This window comes from Dama dama, chromosome 5 (genome assembly GCF_033118175.1).
Source record: "Dama dama isolate Ldn47 chromosome 5, ASM3311817v1, whole genome shotgun sequence".
NCBI lineage: Eukaryota > Metazoa > Chordata > Mammalia > Artiodactyla > Cervidae > Dama > Dama dama.
Window position 1 is genome coordinate 96,317,520 of NC_083685.1, and position 21,131 is coordinate 96,338,650.

The 21,131-nt window shown below is 46.2% G+C and overlaps 1 protein-coding gene across 5 annotated transcripts; it reads left to right on the plus strand.

Moving 5' to 3' along the window:
* The first annotated feature begins 368 nt into the window (after positions 1–368).
* SCIMP (SLP adaptor and CSK interacting membrane protein) lies at positions 369–19,630 on the plus strand. Of its 5 annotated transcripts, XM_061143216.1 has the most exons (6): positions 474–682; positions 4,572–4,725; positions 11,211–11,334; positions 13,387–13,450; positions 14,927–15,000; positions 17,185–19,630. In XM_061143216.1, exons 3-6 carry the CDS (start codon positions 11,223–11,225, stop codon positions 17,394–17,396), a joined length of 462 nt encoding a protein of 153 aa, XP_060999199.1. In that variant the 5' UTR covers positions 474–682; positions 4,572–4,725; positions 11,211–11,222; the 3' UTR covers positions 17,397–19,630. The 5 variants fall into 5 exon arrangements, with proteins under 5 accessions (XP_060999200.1, XP_060999197.1, XP_060999196.1 ...); XM_061143213.1 differs by lacking the exon at positions 4,572–4,725 and having other exon boundaries at positions 462–682; XM_061143215.1 differs by lacking the exon at positions 474–682 and having other exon boundaries at positions 4,428–4,725.
* Positions 19,631–21,131: the final 1,501 nt, after the last annotated feature.

Consider the following 21,131-nt stretch of genomic DNA (forward strand, 5'->3'; position numbering starts at 1 on the left):
GTTTGGCTATTTTTACTGACGTGACCACTCAGTCAGAACAGTCAATTCCACAGAATGGTTGGCTGGCTTCCCCACCCACGGCCCCCATTTCGGGGGCAGTGGTGTTGTGGGGAAGACGATTCAGTCCAGTGGTCAGTTGGACCCACTTCTTGATGCAGTGTATCACACACCCTCAGAAACAGGAGCAAAAGGCTGGCTCAGGGCACCAGGGCCCCCCAGGGGCTTATGAGAGCTGTCTTCCTTGGGGGACAGCCTTTATATTAATACATGTGAACTGGTTTCTAACCCACGTCTGTCTCTGAGTCTGGGGGGTTGTCAGATTCCCTTAGGTTTTCTGGAGTTCCAGGGTGCTCAGGGCAGGCTTGTCTGTGGGGAAACCCCCCCAACCCTGGGGCCCGACCTCTCCACCACAGGATGGTCCACTGGTGGGCCTTGCGGGAACACAGGAGCAGCAAGAAGAATCTGACTCCTAGAAGAGGAATTGGTTGCCAGGTGATGATGTCTGGGCCTCTCCCTGGTGGGCTGAGCGTAAAGGGGAAGTGTGGTCAGGCTGGCACTCACAGCTCGGGCTGGGTGGAAGGCCTGTGGGCGAGGGACTGCCTCTCCCCAGCTGTGCTGAGCCACGGCTTTCAGAGCACTGATGGCCCCTCAGCCGCTCACATCTGGACCTCCTGCAACTCAGGTAAGCACCTGGGCCCTGTCAAGGCAGGTGACCGTCAGGGCTGGGTCGGGAGATTGTAGCCTGGGGCCTGGGGACCACTGGTGGGGCTGGAGAAAAACTGGCCTTGAAGAAACCACCCTGCTGGTGTCTGGCTGGATGACCTCAAGGTCATCTCCAGCTCCTGGGGCCTCTTCGTGTGTGTGGTGGGGTCATGAAGAGGCCTGCTTCTCAGGCTGGATTGATGCAATGCCTGGGAGTGAGACGCTGTGTACTGTGAGGAGGTTGTAGTCATTCTCTGGATTCTGATGGTGAGTTTGGGTACCTGACCCGTGCGAGGACCCTCAGTGGGTCTGTGCTGGAGGGAGGGTGGGGATCGAGGAACTGACTCTGTGAACTTGGGGCTCCCCCCGAAGCCCTGGGATGAGCACCAACAGTTCTGGTGTCTTTGTCACTGTATCTCTAGCATTCAGGGACTTCTCTTTTAGAGGACCTCTCTTTTAGAGGCCTCAGGGTCAAGGCCTCCATTGAGCCATCTACTCTCGCCCTCTGGAAAAAATTACTGCGGTGGGGGCCTGGGTTCGGCTATGTCGTTTTCACTTCCACCTTCTCATGCATCAGTTGTCCCTCCTGTCACTCCCTTCCCTGGTCCCTCTGCATGTGTGGACCTCTGGGGAAGCATCAGAAGTGGGGATTGTTGAGCCTGCAGAAGACAAGGGCTGGGAGCTTCTTTTTAATAATTTTTTTAGCACCTCTTTCTTTTTCTCTTTCTGAAAATTAGAAAACTGCAAAGCAATAGGGGAAACAATGACCCTTGATCCCACCACCTCACAACAATCACGTAAAGAAGGTGATGCTGTCTTGCCTTCCAGTCATTTTTTCTTAGGCGTAGCTGTTTCAGAAAGTTACCTATGTTTTATTTTGATCTAAGTACATTCTACACATAGAAATACAGATGTCACTGCTGTCTTCAGGGCACCAGCATCCCTGATCTCTTCCATCTACTCAACATGAGGCTGGCACTGTTGCCAGAGAGCCTCTGGGTGACAGGTTCAAGTCTCCCTTACAATCTCAGAGCCAAACGAATAGGGAAAAGTAAGCAACAGCAAGGGGCTTCCCTGGTGGCTAAGACGGTAAAGAATCTACCGGCAATGCAGGTGACCTGGGTTTGATCCCTGGGCCAGAAAGATCCCCTGGAGAGGGGAAGGCAACCCACTCCAGTATTCTTGCCTGGAGAATTCCATGGACAGAGGAGCTTGGCGGGCTACAGGCCATGGGGTCCTGAACAGTTTGACGCGACTGAGTGACTAACACTTACTTACAAGCAAAGGCAAGTAGAAACTTGGTTGGACCCAAGGAAGGACTCGTGGGTTGTAGAAATCCTGGGGTAAACTCACTAAGAATCCTGAATGACCTGCAGCCCTGGAAGGCTCTGCTAACCCATCACCCCGACGAACTTCTCGAAGATACTAGAAAATTGACCTATTTGAGAGCAGGGAGCAGAAGCTCTTGTAAAACATGATGCCTAAATTTTTGAAAATGTGTTTGCTTTTGGGTGGGAGGGAAAGAAAGAAGGATCCTACTCTCACGCACTGAACAATCTAAATTCACTTTTCTGTGCTTTCTCCCAGCCATTCTCCTATCACATCTTCAAGTAATGTTACAAGATGTGGCTATAGTCTAGATATAAGTCAGTATTCTGTTCCTTTCATTTTATGTGGTTTCTCAATAGTTCATGATGCTTTCTTCCTAATGATTCCTTAATTACTGCATCCTATCCTATCAAGTCTCCAGTCTTCTTGCCTGGAGAATCCCATGGACAGAGAAGCCTGGCAGGCCCCAGTCCGTGGGGTCACAAAGGGCCGGACATGACTGACTAACACACACACCCTATCAAGTAGCCCTTGTGTGATTTTCTTCCCCAAGAGACCCCCATTTGACTGCTGGGCTGCTCCCTGTTCATCTCTACGAAGGTGCACACGGTTGTCCTCTTAGGGTTTTACTTTGTTCAGATTATTTCTCAGGTTATATTTCGAGAAATGATATTGTAGAATTAAAGGGTGTGATCGTTTTTTAAATGTACTATTTTCTTTCCAAAATTTTATTTAAAATTAATGTGTACTATCACTGGCCCTGTGGGAGGGTCCGTTTCACCACAACTTTGCCATGATAGAATTTTATGGTTGTCTTTCATTTTTGCTAGCAAGTAGATGCAGTTGCTAACTGTGGCCACAGGGGCAATAAACTATGATGGGTGAGTGTATATGAAGAGTCAAGCCCTGTAATGAAATAAATCAGACAAGATTAATCTGAGAGCTGGTGTGATAAGCTGTAACACTGAGGGAAGTACATGTGAAAAAGGATATATTTGGCTTGATTTCTCCTCTTTAGCTCTCTAGGACTTATATTTAACCTTTCACAGAAGTGGAAGGACAGAGAGAGGGACAAGAGAAACTGAACTCCTTTTAATACTCTGCTCCCACCCTTCCCCAGGCATGCTTGAGTTTTACTTTTTTAATTTATTTTGGCTGCACCATTACAGCATATGGGATCTTAGTTCCGTGACCAGGGGTCGAACCCACGCCCCCTGCTTTGGAAGCACGGAGTCTTAACCTCTGGACCTCCAGGGAAATCCCACACTTGGATTTCAGGTGGCCATCAACTATCCAGACAGCCATTTCTGGTGCTGACAACAGCAGGGCAGGGTCCAGTGGGAACTTGGCCTCACTAAGCCTGAGCAGTGACCGTCTGGGAACTAGAGATGAATTCGGGCAAGCACAGCTCATGCTGGCTGGTAGGTGTTGCCTCAGTATTATCTGGAGTCTCTCAGACACTTGAGATGCAGGCGGAGAGCATCTCAGACCCTCATTCCACACCCTGCAAAGTGCAAAGCTGTCCCTCAGATTTCTGTGGGTTCTGCAGGAGGCCAGGCCTGCTCTGAGCCCCTGAGGGTGAGCCTCTGTTCCACACTGCACAAACCCAGGGGTGAAACAGTGTTACAGTTTGGGTGGGAGTAAATTAAAAAGGGGTGGGAAGCTGAAATTAGTTTTATTAATGGGTTTTACTTAACCCACTCTATCCAAAATACTATCATTTCAACATGTAACTGAGATAAACATTTATTAATGAGATCCGTTATGTTCTTTCTGTACCAAGTCTTTGAAATCCAGCGTGTATTTCGCACTTGCAGCACATACCCAACTAGCCATCTAGCCAGTGCTCAGTGGAAGAGCCCCACGGGGCCAGTGGCTGCGGTCTTGGACAGGGCAGGCCTCTAGGAGAGGGATTTGTGTCCATAAAGGCAGAGAGTAAGGAACTGGACTCATATTCACATCTCCCCAACTTCCTGCTAAGCTATTTGCAAGTCCACCTCTTCCCACAAAGCCTTTTTCTGACTCTAACTTTCTGAAACTCTAATTCACCCCACCAACACACGCATTCCAACCACACCTCTTGGGACTCATGGTTATTTTAGGTCACTTATTTTTCACGAGAAAAGCTCAAGTCTTTCAATACACAGGTCATGACCGTTAATACACTTTGAAATACATTGAGAGGCTGACACTCAGGACTTCTTATGAAATAGGCTAGTGTAGATGAGAAACTGTGAGTTGGAGGACACCCCGTGTCCTGAAGACACTTTGTGAAACATTTTATTTATGTTAATATATGTGTAGCTGTCACATTGTAAATTGTACATCTAACTCCGAGGAACTTGGTTAAAGAAAAAAAAAAAAGCAAATTCTTGAATAAAGTCACACAGTCTCCAGAATTCCTGGTAATGGAGAGTGAATGTGTTTTCTGCCACTGACTCCCCGGAAACGCCTTTTGGGGAAGTGAAAGTCAGAGCTGGGCTGGTAGTTGCTTTTAGTGGCTCTCCCACCCTGACCCTACTCAGAACTGAGTCCCTTAGGCTACCGAGGACAGGACGGCGCCGCCAAGAGAGAGAAGCTGCCGCTCCACCCTGCACACCTGTCTGCCTGGCTTCTGCTTCCCAGCCAGCCGCTTGAAGTCCACGACCAAAGGCAGGGGGACAGCAGGGAGCCTGCCCAAGCTCTTGTGTCCAGGTGAGGTGCTTTAGAACTAGAATGCCAGCACTTGAATTTCAGACTCTGGATCCAAACCGCCTACTGCATCATTAGAGGGGAAGCCTGCCCACGACAAGGAAAGAGGGAAGGAGGTGGGGCTGTCAGTCATTCATTCATTTATTCACAGATGCGTATGGCACTCCCACTGCATTCCAGGTGACGTTCTGGGCATTTAGAAAGAGTGGTAGAGGGAGCAGCAAGATTCTTGCTCTCCAAGAGCTTACAGCCAGTGTGGGAGATGATGAACAGCAAATAAACCATCAGACAGCTGTCACAGTAAGTGTAGGCAGGCTCAGTTGGAGAAAAAAAGATGCATTTTGAATATTGATCATAGCATGTTACGGAGTGGGAGGCAGGGCTGTCTGCCTCTCACCCTGCCGCCCCCAGCACCTTGCCTGTCGACTCTTCCTAACTCAGAACAGGAGCTTTCTGGTCAGCTTCCTGACCTCTCATCCCAGTCTGGCTTTGTTGAACAGCACAGCCCTCCCTCCATCCTTGTTCCCTTTTAAAAGCTGATTCTTCCATCTGAGCCCCTGAAGGTAGCTTTTGCTCTCTTTTCTCTGCCTATATTTCATTTTGTCCTTTTTCCTGACACTTTCACAGTTTATAAACACACTGAGTCCCTGTATTTTAAACAATCTTTCCTCGATCTCACTTTTCCCCCTTCTTGAAATTCAGGCTTCCCTTGCCTTCTGGGCTTTCGTCAAGCTGACTGGCACTCTCTTTAAGCTGTTATCAGAGGAGTGACTGAGATGCAAAGTCTGTCTGAGGACAGGGTGATTGAGAAGAAGCGGGTCGATAGAGTGCAGGACACGGAGCTCTGGGGCGAGGAGCGTCTGTGAAGCCGGGAGGGGAGGACAAGCAGGGAGGACGATGGGCAGACAGCAGGTCTTCCCAGGTCACCTTAGCCCTGCAGGAACTTCACTCCGATGCCTATGACTATCCTCTAAGGACTTTGGATAAGGTTCTAGGATGCCCCTGCTCCTGCCAGCGCCCTGGGGAAGGAATCCTGAGGCTCCATGAAGTCACTCACACCCTAGTGAAAATCAGTTCCTTTTCCTCAGTGTCTGGCACAATGAGGGTATGATACCATCATTGAGGGTATCAATGCCAGTGTCAGGCAAATGGGTATAAATGGAGGGGAAGTAGGGAGAGGAGGGAGCATAGAACTTTGCTCTGAAGAGAGTGACTTGTTGACGATGGAGCTCCATCAGCCCTGTGACAAGCAAACAGGAGAGCTCTTTGGGTTCAAGGGGTTTGTTTTAGTGCCACCTTCTTCTTTGAGTGCTGCTTCTACCGCCTGTGAATGTTGCAAGGAACAAGCCTCCAGCCTCCTCACCTCCACAGCTCGTGGCTCTGCAGGCTGGCTGGATGTAGTGTTCCTCCCCGAGGCCTGAGAACCCACTGGAGTACGTGTTAAAAATGCTGAGCCCCGAGTCCCACACCAGAGTTACACATCAGAATTGCGAGTAGAGTCGGGACACAGACTGTGGTATCTATCTGTATTTTAGTGCATTTCCCAAAGCTCTGGCTTGGTGGTCACAATTAAGGGTCCTGGGCTTAGCTTCTGATTTTTTCCACTTATGACCTTGGGCAAGTTCATTGAGCTCATCTAAACTTCTGTTCTCTTTTCTCTAAAAGGGGGTTATGATTATGACCGGCCGTACAGTGCGGTTGAACTCATGGTAAGGTAGCATATAATGTATGTTACTTTTCTAAGATGCATTTTCATATTGAGGTTCTTTCTATTTGGAACAAGTCACAACTCAAGGTGGAGGTCTTGCCAATATTGGAATTTCTTGACCGAGGGTTCTGCTTTCAGTTCTGTTATGACAAGAAGTATTTATCAACTTGGTGTAAATCTGACAGAGTAAAAACAGCATCAACTTTGGCATCAGACCAGGCTTTGCTGCAGTCTTAGACTAGTCAGCTACTAGCCATGCTGCCTTTAACAAATTGCCTAAACCCTCTGAGTTCTCTCTTATCTGTAGAATGGGCGTAATAATAACACCTCCCAAACCAGGTTATAAGGGTTAAGTGATAACATGTATGTCACTGGTTCTCAACATTGGCCTCCCAGTAGCATCATCTGGAGAACTTTACTAAAACAAAGTCCCAATGGTGAGGCCCCAGGTTGGGAATTTCCACTCCTCCTCAAGTTCTTGCCCTGGGGTCTGACATACCAAGGTCCTCAATAGCTAATGACTAAAGGCAGCTCCCTTGTTCTTCTGACTCTTCTTTCTTCCATTTGTGGTGTCCACCAAATGCTCCCCCAGTTGATGGGAACTGAGGTCAGGCCCTGCCCTCCTCCCGGTAGCCGGGACCCCTAACCTGTATCTGTAGACTCAGCACCTCACCCTCCCCGGGCCCAGGACCTGCTGACCTATGGCTCAGCTTTGGATCAGCTTTGGGGCCACACTGAATCCTTCTCTCCTCTGGTCCATACTGCACCATGAGCCCCCATTCTGGCTCACAAGGCCCTCTCTTACCTCTGAGTCCAAGTCCAGCCTTGAGAAACTGCCAATGACCTCAGACTCTTGAGAACAAAAATGTCCCCTCCCATGTGGCAGTCCCCTCCCAGACACACAGACCCACGTCTGTCCCAGCCTTGTGGTGGGTCCTTGCTATTTCCCTGGGCCAGCAACATCGAGCACTCTGTGGCAGACTTCTGGTCAGAGATGGCAGGATCATTGCTGACTTTTCCCCCTTTCATTCCAGAGACATCAATAGAAGGCAAAAAAAAAAAAAAAAAAAAAAACCCGATTAAAAAAATTTTTTTTTATAATGTATAAACCCATGAGACCACTTTCACTAGAGTCTCATCTTCCTGCAGTATGAGCATGAGGTAGTTTGTGTGGTGGTCTCACCCACCCTGAGATATCCACATCCCAACCCCTGGAACCTGTGGTTATGTCAGATTACAAGGCAAGGAAGAACTGTGGTCACAAGCAGAACTGAGGTTGCAAATCAGCTGACCTGGAGACGTGGTGATGAACCTGGATTATCTGGGTGAGCCCAATGTAACCACAGCGTGCATGCGTGCTGAGTCATGTCCACCTCTTTGTGACCCCTCAGACTGTAGCCCGGCAGGCTCCTCTGTCCATAGGATTTTCCAGGCAAGAATACTGGAGCAAGTTGCCATTTCCTCCTCCAGGGGATCTTCCCGACCCTGGGATCAAACCCACATCTCCCAGATTGGCAGGCAGGTTCTTTACCGCTGTGCCACCAGGGAAGCCCATTGTAATCACAAGCGTCCTTATAAGTGGGAGAGGGAGGCAACAAGAGGAGGTGAGATGTGACTGGGGAAGGACTGTCAGAGAGATGCAAGGAGATGGAGGTGGGGGCTGTGAGCCAAGGAACACAAGCAACCTCCAGAAGCTGAAAGGAGCTCCAGTGGGGCCTTCAGAAGGGGCCGGCCCTGCCCAATGGCAACATGCTGGCTGTTGTGTTATCCAGAAACTCGGCTGGATGACATTTCTGTGTTGTTTTTAGACACGGCATCCACGGTGATTTGTTGGAGCGGCCACAGTGAACAGATGCGGTTTGTTTCTAACGACTCTACTGCCTGGGTTCCTGCCTTGTTCCAACAGGGAGAGGCCTCCCCCAGTGACATTTTGGTCCAACCCCAAAACTTGTATTACTTTTTTGATTACTAAGCAGACTCATTTCCGTTTTAAAAATTTAGTCATGCTCATTTAAAAACTTCCGTCTCATCTTTGACTCAAAGCTCCCTGCTTTGCCCAGCGAGGGGAGTAGAGAGCAGGGTGAGGGGTGAAGGCTGCCTCAGCTTCCTAAGCACCCTTCCCTGCCCTTATCCCCCCTGGCATGGGATTGAGGAGGAAAGACAGGGACAGACAATTCTCCACAGGAAGTCTCCCCTCGCTGGGTCACTGCTGCTGATCGAGTCTGTGGTGTTGGGTGGAGACTCACCCCTGGCCCTTGAGTCCCTTGGGGTCCCTTGAGAGACTGGGCTGCACCTTTGGGCTGGCTGCCAGCCTCCTCTCATGTAAACACCTCTTTACCTGATGCTTCAGTAGCTCTCAGGAAGCCTGCGCCCCATGACCTTATCTACTCCAGGCCTGACAACACAAGTGGGATTCAGTTTCCATACTTTCCAGAGCCTGAGCTGGACTGCACAGCCGTGACGCACTGCCCACCAGCTCTACTCCCTGCCGTCTCTCCCCAGGGCTCCTGTCCCCTCTCTCGGGGGTGGGGGAACACCCATTGGGATGTGGTTATTAATAGCCCCCTTCCTCAGCTGCACGCTCCCAAAAAGACCTGCTCGTCTTGGTTCTGTCGAAAAGGCACCTGTCGGCAGTTCATGGGGGAAGAGCTATTTCTCCGATCTCAGGTTATGAGGAACTTGGTACTTTCATTCTCAAGCCCTGATCATTCATTCTGGGGAATGCCTTGGGCACCCACAGCACCATATGACTACCACAGCGAAGTTCCTTTTGAAGTCAAGTGAGATATCCTGACCTCCATCTGGCCTCTCCTTGATGATTCTGAGGCATCCTGACACTGGAAGGCCCTGAGACACAGAGAGGAAGCGTTCCGCCCTCCCTCCTACCTGGGTGACCTGAGGGAGGTCACTACACCTCTGTCTCAGGCCCTGTCTAGAAAAGGGTGTGGTGGTGAGGGTGAAATAAGGTGAGTGATGAGAAAGCTCTTGGTGCACTAAACATGCTCAAAACATCTGATGGGAAATCAAAGCCATTCAATTTGTGTGAACTGCAGAATATTTACCACTTAGCACAGTTCTGAAAAATGACCCATAGTTTCACTTTCTGACATCACCCTATTTCCTCTTTCTTTCCCAAGAATCTGATGAGAATAAAATCTCTTTGAACTTGAAATGTGAACAAAAGGAAGCTACACTAAATGGTTGATTGACTCTTATCACTGTTATAAAAGTAAATGCAAAAGTTAAAAAAGATAAAAAAGCAAAGAATTCGGAGGGTTTACAGAGAACACTCACAGCTGCCAGGCCTCATGCTTCCCTCCCAACACCCAGTCATGCTCTTCAGATGCAACAGCTTTTAACTCTGCCTGATGTGTGTCTCTATAGCTCTAAAGAGTATGTTTATGTTTCTCCTTGGAGAAATCCGTCAGGAGTAAAAGAAAAAGTCAAAGAGATAGAAAACATGAGGGGGAAGTTAGACTAAGAACTAGGAGACATTTAAGTAAGAGAAAAGAGACTGAGTGGCCATCAACAGATAGATGGATGAAGAACGTGTGGAGGTATACATATATATTCACACACACATATATACAATGGAATATTACTCGACCATAAAGAATGAAATATTACCACTTACAGCAACACAGATGGACTTAGAGAAGAACACACGAAGTGAAATAAGTCAGACATAGAAAGACAAATACCATATGACATCACTTAGATGTGGAATTTTTAAAAATAATACAAATGAATAAAAAATAAAAAAAAATAAAAATAATACAAATGAACTTGTTTACAAAACAGAAACAAACTCACAGAACTAGAAAACAAACTTACAACTACCAAAGGGGAAGGAGAAGAGGGATAAACTAGGAGTATCAGATTAACAGATACATGCTACTATATACAAAGTATTTACTCTGTGTGTGTGTGTGTGTGTGTGTGTGTATACATAAAGGAGTTACTGTATAGCACAGAGAACATCTTGTAATAACCTATCACGGAAACAATCTTTTCTCATCCAGACTAATTCAGTTTGCGTCTTTCTCCCTCTAATCATGCCTCACTCAAAGAGATCCATCAAGGTATTTTTCTAACCTCCACCTCAAAACACCAGTGAAAATGTTAGTCGCTTAGCTGTATCCGAGTCTTTGCAACCCCATGGTCTATAGCCTGCCAGGCTCCTCTATATATGGAATTCTCCAGGCAAGAATACTGGAGTGGGTTGCCAGTCCCTTCTCCAGAGGATCGTCCCAACCCTGGAATTGAACCCAGGTCTACATTATAGGCAGATTCTTTACATCTAAGCCACCAGAGAAGCACTCCCCCACACCCCAAAAATAGCTCTCAAAATTCTACCCGCCCTGTTAAGAATTGAGTCTAGTCCCTTTGACATAAAAATAACTGCTGTCAGTTACTGCTTTAAATGGCATTTCCCCTTCCTGCTGCATGTTTGACAGTGTAAAGAAAAGCAGTGATTATGTCTACAGTTTCTAGAGTAACTGATAAGTACATGTCTTACCTCTAATTTTCGTACATTCCTTTTAAGATAGTAGACAGCATCACTTGCATATTGCACGTGAGGACACTGAGGCTTGGAGAAAGTTAATCACTTGCCTGAGGTCTCCCAGCTGCAAATCAGCAGGGTTTGATTGTGAACAAACGCCTGCCTGGTCCCTAAGCAGATGTAGCTGCACAATGCGGTAGATAACTGCCTCCACCACCTCCCCCCCGCCAAGAAGCCCTTCACTCATGTCTTATCCTCTCCCTCCATTCTTCTCAGGATCCCAAGGCCATGGATTGGTGGAAGGACAATTTCTGGATCATCTTGGCTGTGGCCATCATCTTTACCTCTGTGAGCCTGGGCACCATCCTGTTCTGTGTCTGTAGGTGTCTGTTTAGACAAGGTAATGACCCTCCCCCTTGGGCAGGTGGAGGGAGGGGATGGAAGAGGTGGTTGTCAGGGCACTGGGGCTTCTTTAGGGCACAAAGATTAGTTCTGGGCTTGCATGGGCTGAACTCTGGATTTAGCATCATGCACTCTGGGTCTGAGTCCTAGCTCTGCTACTAATATGTGTCTCTGGGCCTCAATTTCTCCCTCTGCGCAGTGAAGGGAGGGAGGTTGCTTAATCTCCAAGAACTCTTCTAGCCTTCATGGTTTGGGTAAAAGCAGAATCAGTTTCAAGGCACGCTGTTCTCTAGTGCTATCTCTCTCCAATGTGGCTGCTGATCACAGCAACTTACCTCTGGAACTTGAGAGTACAAGTGCATGGAATGTCAAAAACTGTCTTGATTCCAAATGCATTGAGTTGTATACATGAAATACGTATAGCGTTTTGTATGTCAATCATTCTCCACAAAGTAGTTTTTAAAAATATCTTAGAACACCTCTGACTGTCTAATGGTTAAGACTCCACACTTCCAAAGCAGGGAGCATGGGTTTGATTCCTGGTCGGGAAACTAAGATCCCACATGACATGCAAGATGGCAAAAAAAAAAAAAAAAAAAAATTTAAAAACTGAGTGTTTTTGAGCTATCTTAAAAAAAGTCCTAATTTGAGTTTTCCATCTCTCACCTTACCCCATAGTGTACCTTCACATTTTGAAGTGGTATAAAAAAAGTCTTCAGGCATGAAAAATGGACTTATTTCATGGTTGACCACCGTGACTGCCTATTCTAAGATCATACTCTGAATTTGGGGGTATTATATATAGAGGTTCTTAGCACACTTGGACATAAATAAACAGCTTCTTGGAGAATTAATGTAAATTTAGACTATCTACAAGTGAGTTTCTACTTTAATACTCATCTCCAAAAACATGAAATTCTGGTTCAATAGAGAGTTTTCTTAAGATCCTACCCCTTACCTAATGACCTAGGCCTGGAGTATACCTGGGGATGGTAAATGTTCTGAGAGGTATGGCTGTCTTGCCCTGGGGCACCTAGGGGGCATCCCTCCATGATCAGGGTCCTGTCCTCCTGATGCATCTGGACATGGCCTCAGGGTCCTGCTGAACCAGTGCTGGAAGGTCAGGGCTGCTCAGGATTGAAAGCTTCCGTCATTCTTTTCAATCTCTCTTTAGAGATAAGAAAAGCAAGGTTCAAAGAGAGGCAAATCCTTGGTTTGGGTCTCCTAGGACTTGGTGGCAGAGTTTGAACCAGAAATCGGGTACACTGGGCTCCCCATTCAAAGTCCTTTCCCCTCCACCCCCTGATGGTAATTAGGTTTTTTAAATACAGAAAGTATATTCTAGCCACTATAGTCCTCTATCCACTTGCCTTTTTTAAGTATTTCATTTTAAGTATTTCATTAAATTTTGATTTGTTTCAATTTTGGTTGCACAGGCTTTTGCTAGCTGTGGTGTGCCAGTTTAGTTGCCTCGAAGCATGTGAGATCTTAGTTCCCTGACCAGGGATCAAACCATGTCCCCTGTATTGGAAGATAGATTCTTAACCACTGGACCACCAGGGAAGTCCCAAAACATTTTGCTTTTAGATATGGACAAAATATGACCCTGAACAAAAACTTATACTTATTCTCTTTTATCTTGACCCACTCCTATTAACAAGTAGGTTATAATTAATAATAACTTACATGTCCAGCATATCAGTTTACAAATTGCTTTTCCCATTCTTCATCTCATTTTCTCCCATTAATGCTTTTGACTATTCACTCAACTAGTATTTCCAAGTGACAACTATATGCTAGGTAGACACAGTACCAGGCAATGAGGGAGCAGCCACAGCCCACAGTGGATTAGTCCCAGACTCTGAGGTCAGACGGTCTGGATGACATTCTGACTCTATCACTTATGAGCTCTGTGCCCCTAAGTCTGTTTTGTCTGGATGGTTCTTCTTCTGACTATCCTGAACCTGCCCATTCTCTGATCTCTTCTAAATGCTAAGGATCACAATTTTGGACAATTCCTAAATGAATATGCTTGTTTTTTTTTCCTTAGGCAAGAAACTGGAAATTTCCAAGTCCTTGAAACAAAAGCAGAGAGATGAAGAATTGATGTATGAGTAAGTGGGGGGAATCCTGCTTTTTAATTTTGAGAACCGCCTGTCCACTTCCATTCTTGTGCCTGCGCTACTGAGCTGGCGTGTGCATGCTCAGTCACTTAGTCGTGGCCAGCTCCTTGTGACCCTGTGGACTGTAGCCCACCAGGCTCCGCTGCTCATGGGATTTTTCCAGGCAAGAATACTGGAGTGGGTTGCCATTCCTTCTCCAGGGGATCTTCCTGACCCAGGGATCCAACCCACATCTCCTGCTTGGCTGGCAGATTCTTTACCACTGAGTCACCTGGGAAGCCCCTGAAACTTCTTACCAAAGTATAAAATAAATACAGAAAAATGCATATGGTAAGAGTACAATGCAATGAATTTCCACAAACTAAACAGACCCAGTAGCTGGCACCCAGATCAAGAAACAAAATTACCAGCATCTCAATCCCATAGATGCCCCTTTCAGCCTTTAGGATAATCACTAAGGATATCACTGTTTGAAATAGCATACGCTCATTTTTCCTTGTCTTTATACTTCATATACATGGAATTATATAGTATGTGTTATTCACTGTTTAACCTCTTCCTTTCAGCATTTTTTTGTGAGGTTCATTGTGTGTAGTTGTAGACTGTTCATTCTTATTACCATAGAGTGTTCCACTGTGGAACTGAACCACGACGAAACTTACCCATTCTGCTACTTACGGGCATTTGGGTAGTGTCCAGTTTGCCACTGTTATGAACAGTGCTGTTATAAACATTCTAGTAACATATCTTTTCATCAGCAGGCTATATACCCAATGTTGCTGTCACATGGTCAGTGTATGCTTAGCATTAGGAGTACACCTGTTTTTTGTTTGTTTGTTTGTTTGGCTATGCTGGGTCCTCATTGCTTCAAGGGCTTTTCTCTAGTTGCAGTGAGCAGGGGCTACTCTTCATTGAGGTGTGAGGGCTTCTTGTTGCTGTGGCTTCTCTTGTTGCAGAGCACAGGCTCTAGAGCTTTAATAGCTGCAGCATACGGGTTGCATAGTTGTGGCTCCCCAGGCTCCAGGGCACAGGCTCAGTAGTTGTGGCTCACGGGCTTAATTGCTCCACAGTATGTTGACTTCCTGGATCAGGGGTCGAACCCGTGATTCTTTATCACTGAGCCACCTGGGAGTCTTGCACATCCATGTTGCACATCAAAATACACCTGGTGCTTACCTTCCCTTCCTGATCCAGCTGAGGTAAACACAGGAAGATGAGCTCTGTGGTTTAAGTTAGAATGCTTCTGCTCCACACCCTCAAATCCAAATGGTCCCTGGGCTAAAGAAATGGTTTCTTTAGAATGTCAGTTACAGATGGGATGCAAGACCTAGAAAAGAAAGGAGATGCTTTCAGTCTTTAGGGACCAAGATTTGAATGTTCAACTCTGTCCATTTCCCTTGACATTTTCTCTTAAATGGCAGGCATGATCAAAACCAAACACTGACTCCTATTCCTTCTCTCTTCCAGGAATGTTACGGAACAATTCTCAGTTCAATTACCCCCTCTGCCACCCAGGGACATGCTCTCCCCAGAAGTTGCCTGTGAGTATATTTTGCTGATAACAGTCTCATTCAGGGTAGAATAATAAATTTGTCTTGGCGTCTTAGTCAGCTTGTACTCAGTCGCTCAGTTGTGTCCAACTCTTTGCAACCCCACAGACTGTAGCCCACTAAGCTCCTCTGTCCATGGGATTCTCCAAGCAAGAATACTGGAGTGGATTGCCATTTCCTCCTCCAGGGGATCTTCCTGACCCAGGGGTTGAACCCACCTCTCCTGTGCCTCCTGCATTAGCAGGCAGATTCTTTACCACTAAGCCACTTGGGAAGCAGTCAGCTTGGGTTGCCCATAAAACAGTAGCACAGACAATGTGGCTTAAATGACAGTAAATTTCTCATAGTTCTGGAGGCTAAAAGTCCAAGATCAAGGTGCCAGGCCAATCTGGTGTCTGTTGAGAATACTTCTAGTTTGCAGATGGCTGCCTTCTCACTGGGTCCTCACATGGAGGAGAGAGAGCTCTCTGGTGTCTCTTAGAAGGGCATTAATCCTACTGGATCAGGGCCCTGCCCTTCTGACCTTGTTTAACTTTAATTACTTATTTGGAGACCCCATCTCTGAATATAACTGCACTACTGGTTAGAGTTTCACCATATGGATTTTGTGGGGACACAAACTTTCAGTCTATTATACTGGAATTTGCAGATGGCAGCAGCCTGTTTCAAGGAGATGAATTAAGTTTAAGGTGGGGGGGGTGTGGAAGTACAAAATAAGTACCAATGTTTCTAATACTCAATGTATAAATTCATATTAAAATTCCAGCTTGCAGCATGGGTATAAAGATACACTGGGCTTCTCACACTTCATATCAGAAAATCTCTGCCTGGTTCCCTTGACTGGAATATTCTTCCTTAAGCTCTACATACTGCTGACTTTACTTCACCCTTTGGGTGTCAGCTCAAATGTTACCACCTCTGAGAGTTCATTCCTGACCATCCTTCTAATTCTCCTTTTGAAGCTTATGGCTATTATCCTAAGTGAGCTTATTTAATTATCCTTCATTTGTCCATTATCTGTCTCCTCCATTATAATACAAACTCTAGAAAATAGGCACCTTTCTTGTCTTGTTCACTGTTGTTTACCCACCATTAAGAACAGTGCCTAGAGGGACTTCCCTGGAGGTCCATGGTAAGAGTCCACACTCCCAGTGTAGGGGGCCTGGGTTTGATCCCTGGTCGGGGAACTAGATCCCACGTGCCATACAACTAAAGAGTTTGCATGCCACAACTAAGATCCTGGACAACCAAATAAATAAATATTAAAATAAATAAATAAATATTTTTAAAAAATAGTGTCTAGAGCTTAGTAGATAGTGGATGAAAATATTTTAATTGAACAGATAAGTAGTAATATTAGCTAGCATTTATTGAGCAGGCACTGTGTGTCAGGTCCCATGCTAGACACTTTATAGGTACTGTCTCCTTTAATCCTCTCAGCAACTATATGCAGCAGGTACATTATTATGTCCCTCTGACAGAGGAAGACATTGAAGCACAGAGAAGTTAAGCGAGTTACTCACGGTCACGTAGCTAGTGACTGCTGAATCCTGAAGATGAGCTTGGATCTGGCTGCAGAACTTATTCAAGTTCTCTTAGAAAAAGATGTGATTGTGGGGAGGCAGTTCCAGGCCTCATCAAGGGGGAGCTGAGATTTTCCTCCCACTTTAGTCCACGTGCTATGTGCCCATCTTCTGCTAATTCTACCTTCTGAAGACACCACTGCCCCTTTCCTTCTTAGCAGAGGGGTGACGGACGTGAGCAGTTATAGATAGTTCTGGAATGCAGTGTTCAGTCATTGTGAGGGATGTGCCTGAAAGGAGATGTTGTTTGTATCGCTTCCTTATGAGAATTAGAACCTGTAGGCACAGCACTACTCATTCCACCACCAGCGCTGGTCAGTTTCTTGTCTGAACTTCTGTCTCGTGGCCCCCACTGCAGTGCAGTCAGGCAAAGCAGCAAGGGAGTCAAGATGACTGATGTTTGTCACTTACTCACTGGGGTGAGTCTGAGACTGTGTCGTGGCTGGACCTCAGTTTCCTCTGTGAAATGGGGATCTGGTCCACCAATATGTGGGAGGATCACTGAAACCCATGAAAATCATGTAGAACCACTTGGTCAAAAATACATAAACACACGCTAGCTTTGCATCTGATACCTTTTTGTGTATTCCAGCCCCACAGGAAACCCCAAGTCGGCCCACACCAGCTGCATACTCTTCGGTACATAAAGTTAGAAATAAGAAGACAATCACCGTCCCAAGCTATATTGAGCCTGAGGAAGACTATGATGATGTTGATGTCCCTGACAATACAGAAAGCCATCATCTTGAAACAAAGGTTTCTTCCTTTTGGCAAGCAGAAGACGGTTCACAGAGCTTATTTTAAAAACAATCAAGAATGGCTGAAGTTCAGTAAGTGCCCAGGTCCAAAAGCCAGTGGTAACATTATGGAGCTCTACAAGATAAACACTTTCTGAATCAGATGGAGAAGCATCAGTGATCAGATAACTGCAGCCAGAGGAAAGCTGCCTGTGCTCAGCTCTGAGAATGGAGAGGAGTCAGGCCTTGGGCTTCTGCTGAGCGAGGTTCCATGCGGAGGCCCACTGGACCCTGCAAAGCCCTCCCCCCTGCCCTCCGCCCTGAGAAACCACTCAGTTCCCAGCATTCTTCCCCTGTTTGTGTGGTTCTAAGTGATCTTAAATCTTGGTGTTTGATTGTACGAGCCTCCCAGGCTCCCGTCCCCTGCACAGCCCCCACCCACTCCACCCACCTCACACATTGAGGGGTTGTGGGTGGTAGTCACAGCTAAGCACTCTTGCACGCAAGTCACACATCACGCCTTGTGCATTCTTCAAGGGTGGGGGTGTGCTTCTTGTTCTTGTAAACCCTCCCCACCTACACAACCCCAAGCCCCAGGGCTTCTCTATGACATCAGCCAAACTAACCACAGAGATCCAAGTTCCCAGCCAGAGTTTTATCACTGCTTCCCGACTGCACTGTAAAAATCAGCAAAGAACAGAAGTCACCTTCTGGACCACAGGACAGACGTTACCCATAGGGGTGTCAATTTGGCAATATGTGTACTGGAGGAAAGAAGATTTTCCCAGGAAAAATCATAGGGAACAGGAAAGAAAGGGGCAAGTCAGTGGCAGATTCAAGATGAGAGTTCAAGGGTCTTTAATACCCTCCTCCGATATTTTCATTACTGCTTCCCCCCTTGTGTAGCATTCAAGACAAACAGCATCATATCCTCCCTGCCAGATTCCTGTCCCTGAGTGACTGGGAGGCAGAAACTCCAGTTCAATATGCTACTCCTAATGATACACCCGGGGAGCGGGCTGCTGTCCAGTTATACGAGTGTCCTAGTGGGGTCGCCAAGGCCTGAGTCAGCTTTGTAGGCTTCTCGATTCCTTTGTAGGCTCAAAGATTCCTTCAAGTTGATCTGCTGACACCTGAGGACTTGACACTGTCTAGCCAGACTCACAGGATGCTGACTTCTAAGCAATCCCTGAGAAATCCAGCTAAAAGGCTTGCAGGGCGAGCAGCATGAACTGGTGGAAAGGCCCAGGAGTGACACCTGGACTGAGCTCATCTTTGAGAGATGGAAAGCGTGTAACTGTCATCCCCCTCAACCACTTAACCACTGCTGGACCAGTGAGGACATGTGCTTCCTCCCAGGTTCTCTCCTTCTAGACTCCATAGAAACTTCCAACTCCTTGTAACACCTCCTTGTTTTAGACCAGTGGTTCTCTAACTATGGCCTTACGGAATTCTGGTTCTGTGAGCCAGAGAGGACTCACTTCTTAAATCCTAGAAAAAACCCATGTGCTCTAGAGCCCGCACACAACAACTACTGAAGCCCGCACCCCTAGAGCTTGCATTCCACAAGAGAAGCCACCTCAATGAGAAGCCCAAGCACTGCAATAGAGAGTAGCCCCTGATTGCCGCAACTAGAGGAAGGCTGCACAAAGCAACAAAGACCCAGCGCAGCCATAAATTAATTAGTTATATTTTTTAATTATAGGAGAAAAATGGCTAAAGGATAGAAGTATTTACCAAGCATGCTTTCCCTTTTAAATTTTCCACAAACCATCCACATCTACACCAAAAGTTAAAAAGCAAATACCAGACATGTGTAAACTCCTCCTTGGTTTCTGGGCCACCACCATCTCCTGGTTCTCCTCCTGCCTGACTGGCCTGTCTCCATCTTTGCAAGAACACCTTCTGAAACATCTCTTCAATGCCAATCTTTCTCAGGGTCCTGTCCCTGCATCTCCCTCCAAACACTCATGAGTGACCTCATGGGATCTCACTGCTCCCTGCTACTGGCCCTAATGAAACACTTCTTGCTCTGCATTGTAATTGCCTAGTTAATTTTTTATCCTCCTTCCTAACTCGGGACTCTTTGGGGTGGAAGCCTTCTGACTTACCACTATATTCCCAGTGTCCAGCTCAAACCCTTGCATGTATTAGGCACTTAATAAATATTTATTGAATGTTGATCATTAATGGAAAATCTACCAGTGTGACAAAAACAAATCATTTTCCTCTGGGCCTGTGTAACTTGGCTGAGATTTTATACAGGGCACCTGTAATAAAACCATGTTTTCTACCAACAAAGTTGTTCCCAGTTTGGATGATATAGTTAGTACATCAAGATTTCACAGAATATTTTTATGTATTCTAGCCCCACAGGAAACCCCAAGTCAGCCACCAGCGTCATACTCATAGATAAAGTCAGAAATAAGAAGACAGTTTCCATTCTGAGCAACAGTGATGATGTTAAAATCCCTACAAATATGGAAAACTATCCTTTGGAAACAATTCCTGTTCTACCACCTTGGCTGATTTGAGAAGTGATGACTTACCCATGCCCCAAATCAGTGAATTTAGTTTTCTTTAAAATAGTTAACAGTCTGATCTTCTTTGTGATACAGACAAGATTGTTCCCTGGAAATGCTCTGGTTTACTAGCAACAAATTTTACAAATCATGTGTATCAGTTAGTATGCTTTAGGCTGCAAGGAACAGACTACCCAATGAAAGGTAACTTCAGTTCAGTTCAGTTCAATCTCTCAGTCGTGTCCGACTCTTTGCGACCCCATGAATCACAGCACGCCAGGCCTCCCTGTCCATCACCAACTCCCAGAGTTTACCCAAACTCATGTCCATCGAGTCGGTGATGCCATCCAGCCATCTCATCCTCTGTCGTCCCCTTCTCCTCCTGCCCCCAATCCTTCCCAGCATCCGGGTCTTTTCTAATGAGTCAACTCTTCGCATGAGGTGGCCAAAGTATTGGAGTTTCAGCTTCAGCATCAGTCCTTCCAATGAACACCCAGGACTGATCTCCATTAGGAAGGACTGGTTGGATCTCCTTGCAGTCTAAGGGACTCTCAAGAGTCTTCTCCAACACCACAGTTCAAAAGCATCAATTCTTCTGTGCTCAGCTTTCTTCACAGTCCAATTCTCACATCCATACGTGACCACTGGAAAAACCATAGCCTTGACTAGACGGACCTTTGTTGGCAAAGTACTTAAACAGTAAGAAATTTATGACTCCACAAACCAAGGCATCTTGGTAAGCACTCACTCCAGAATTCATCAGATTTAAGACTCAGAGGTATAAGCTGACTTTTCTTAGATTCTCTTAGCTTTCCCCTCATGGCAGCTATTTTGCCACCATGAGGAGAAAGCTAAGAGAATTTTCCCATGAAAGGAAAGCTAACAATCACATCCTCTTATGACAATAAACCTAGGAAGGAAAGGGGGCATTTTCTCCCCTAGAACTTTCCATTAATTAGGAAAATCTTCCCCAGAAGCTTCCAGCAACTTTTCCTAAAGTCTTGTTGGTCTGGATTGGTTCATATGCCTAGCTATAGGAAAGGCCTATTTTCAGCCTTTCTGGCTGGAAGTGGGCTTCCCATCAAGAAAAATGAAAGGAATATCTGCTAAATAGATAATCTACCATCACTTCACTTTTATATATACCACTGTTCATTATTTGCTGGTTTTCAATTAAAACCTCAGAGTTGGTAGGGTGTTCAGGGTAAGGTGTCATGTCCAGATTCTACCATTCACCCTTCTTTTCTTACAGGGTTTTGATCAATTAAAAATTGACAAAG

Coding starts and splice junctions, on each gene's coding strand:
- SCIMP (XM_061143213.1), top strand. CDS start 641: ATGGCCCCTCAGCCGCTCACATCTGGACCTCCTGCAACTCAG. Junction 683..11,210: donor CTGGACCTCCTGCAACTCAG/GTAAGCACCTGG, acceptor CATTCTTCTCAG/GATCCCAAGGCCATGGATTG. Junction 11,335..13,386: donor TAGGTGTCTGTTTAGACAAG/GTAATGACCCTC, acceptor TTTTTTCCTTAG/GCAAGAAACTGGAAATTTCC.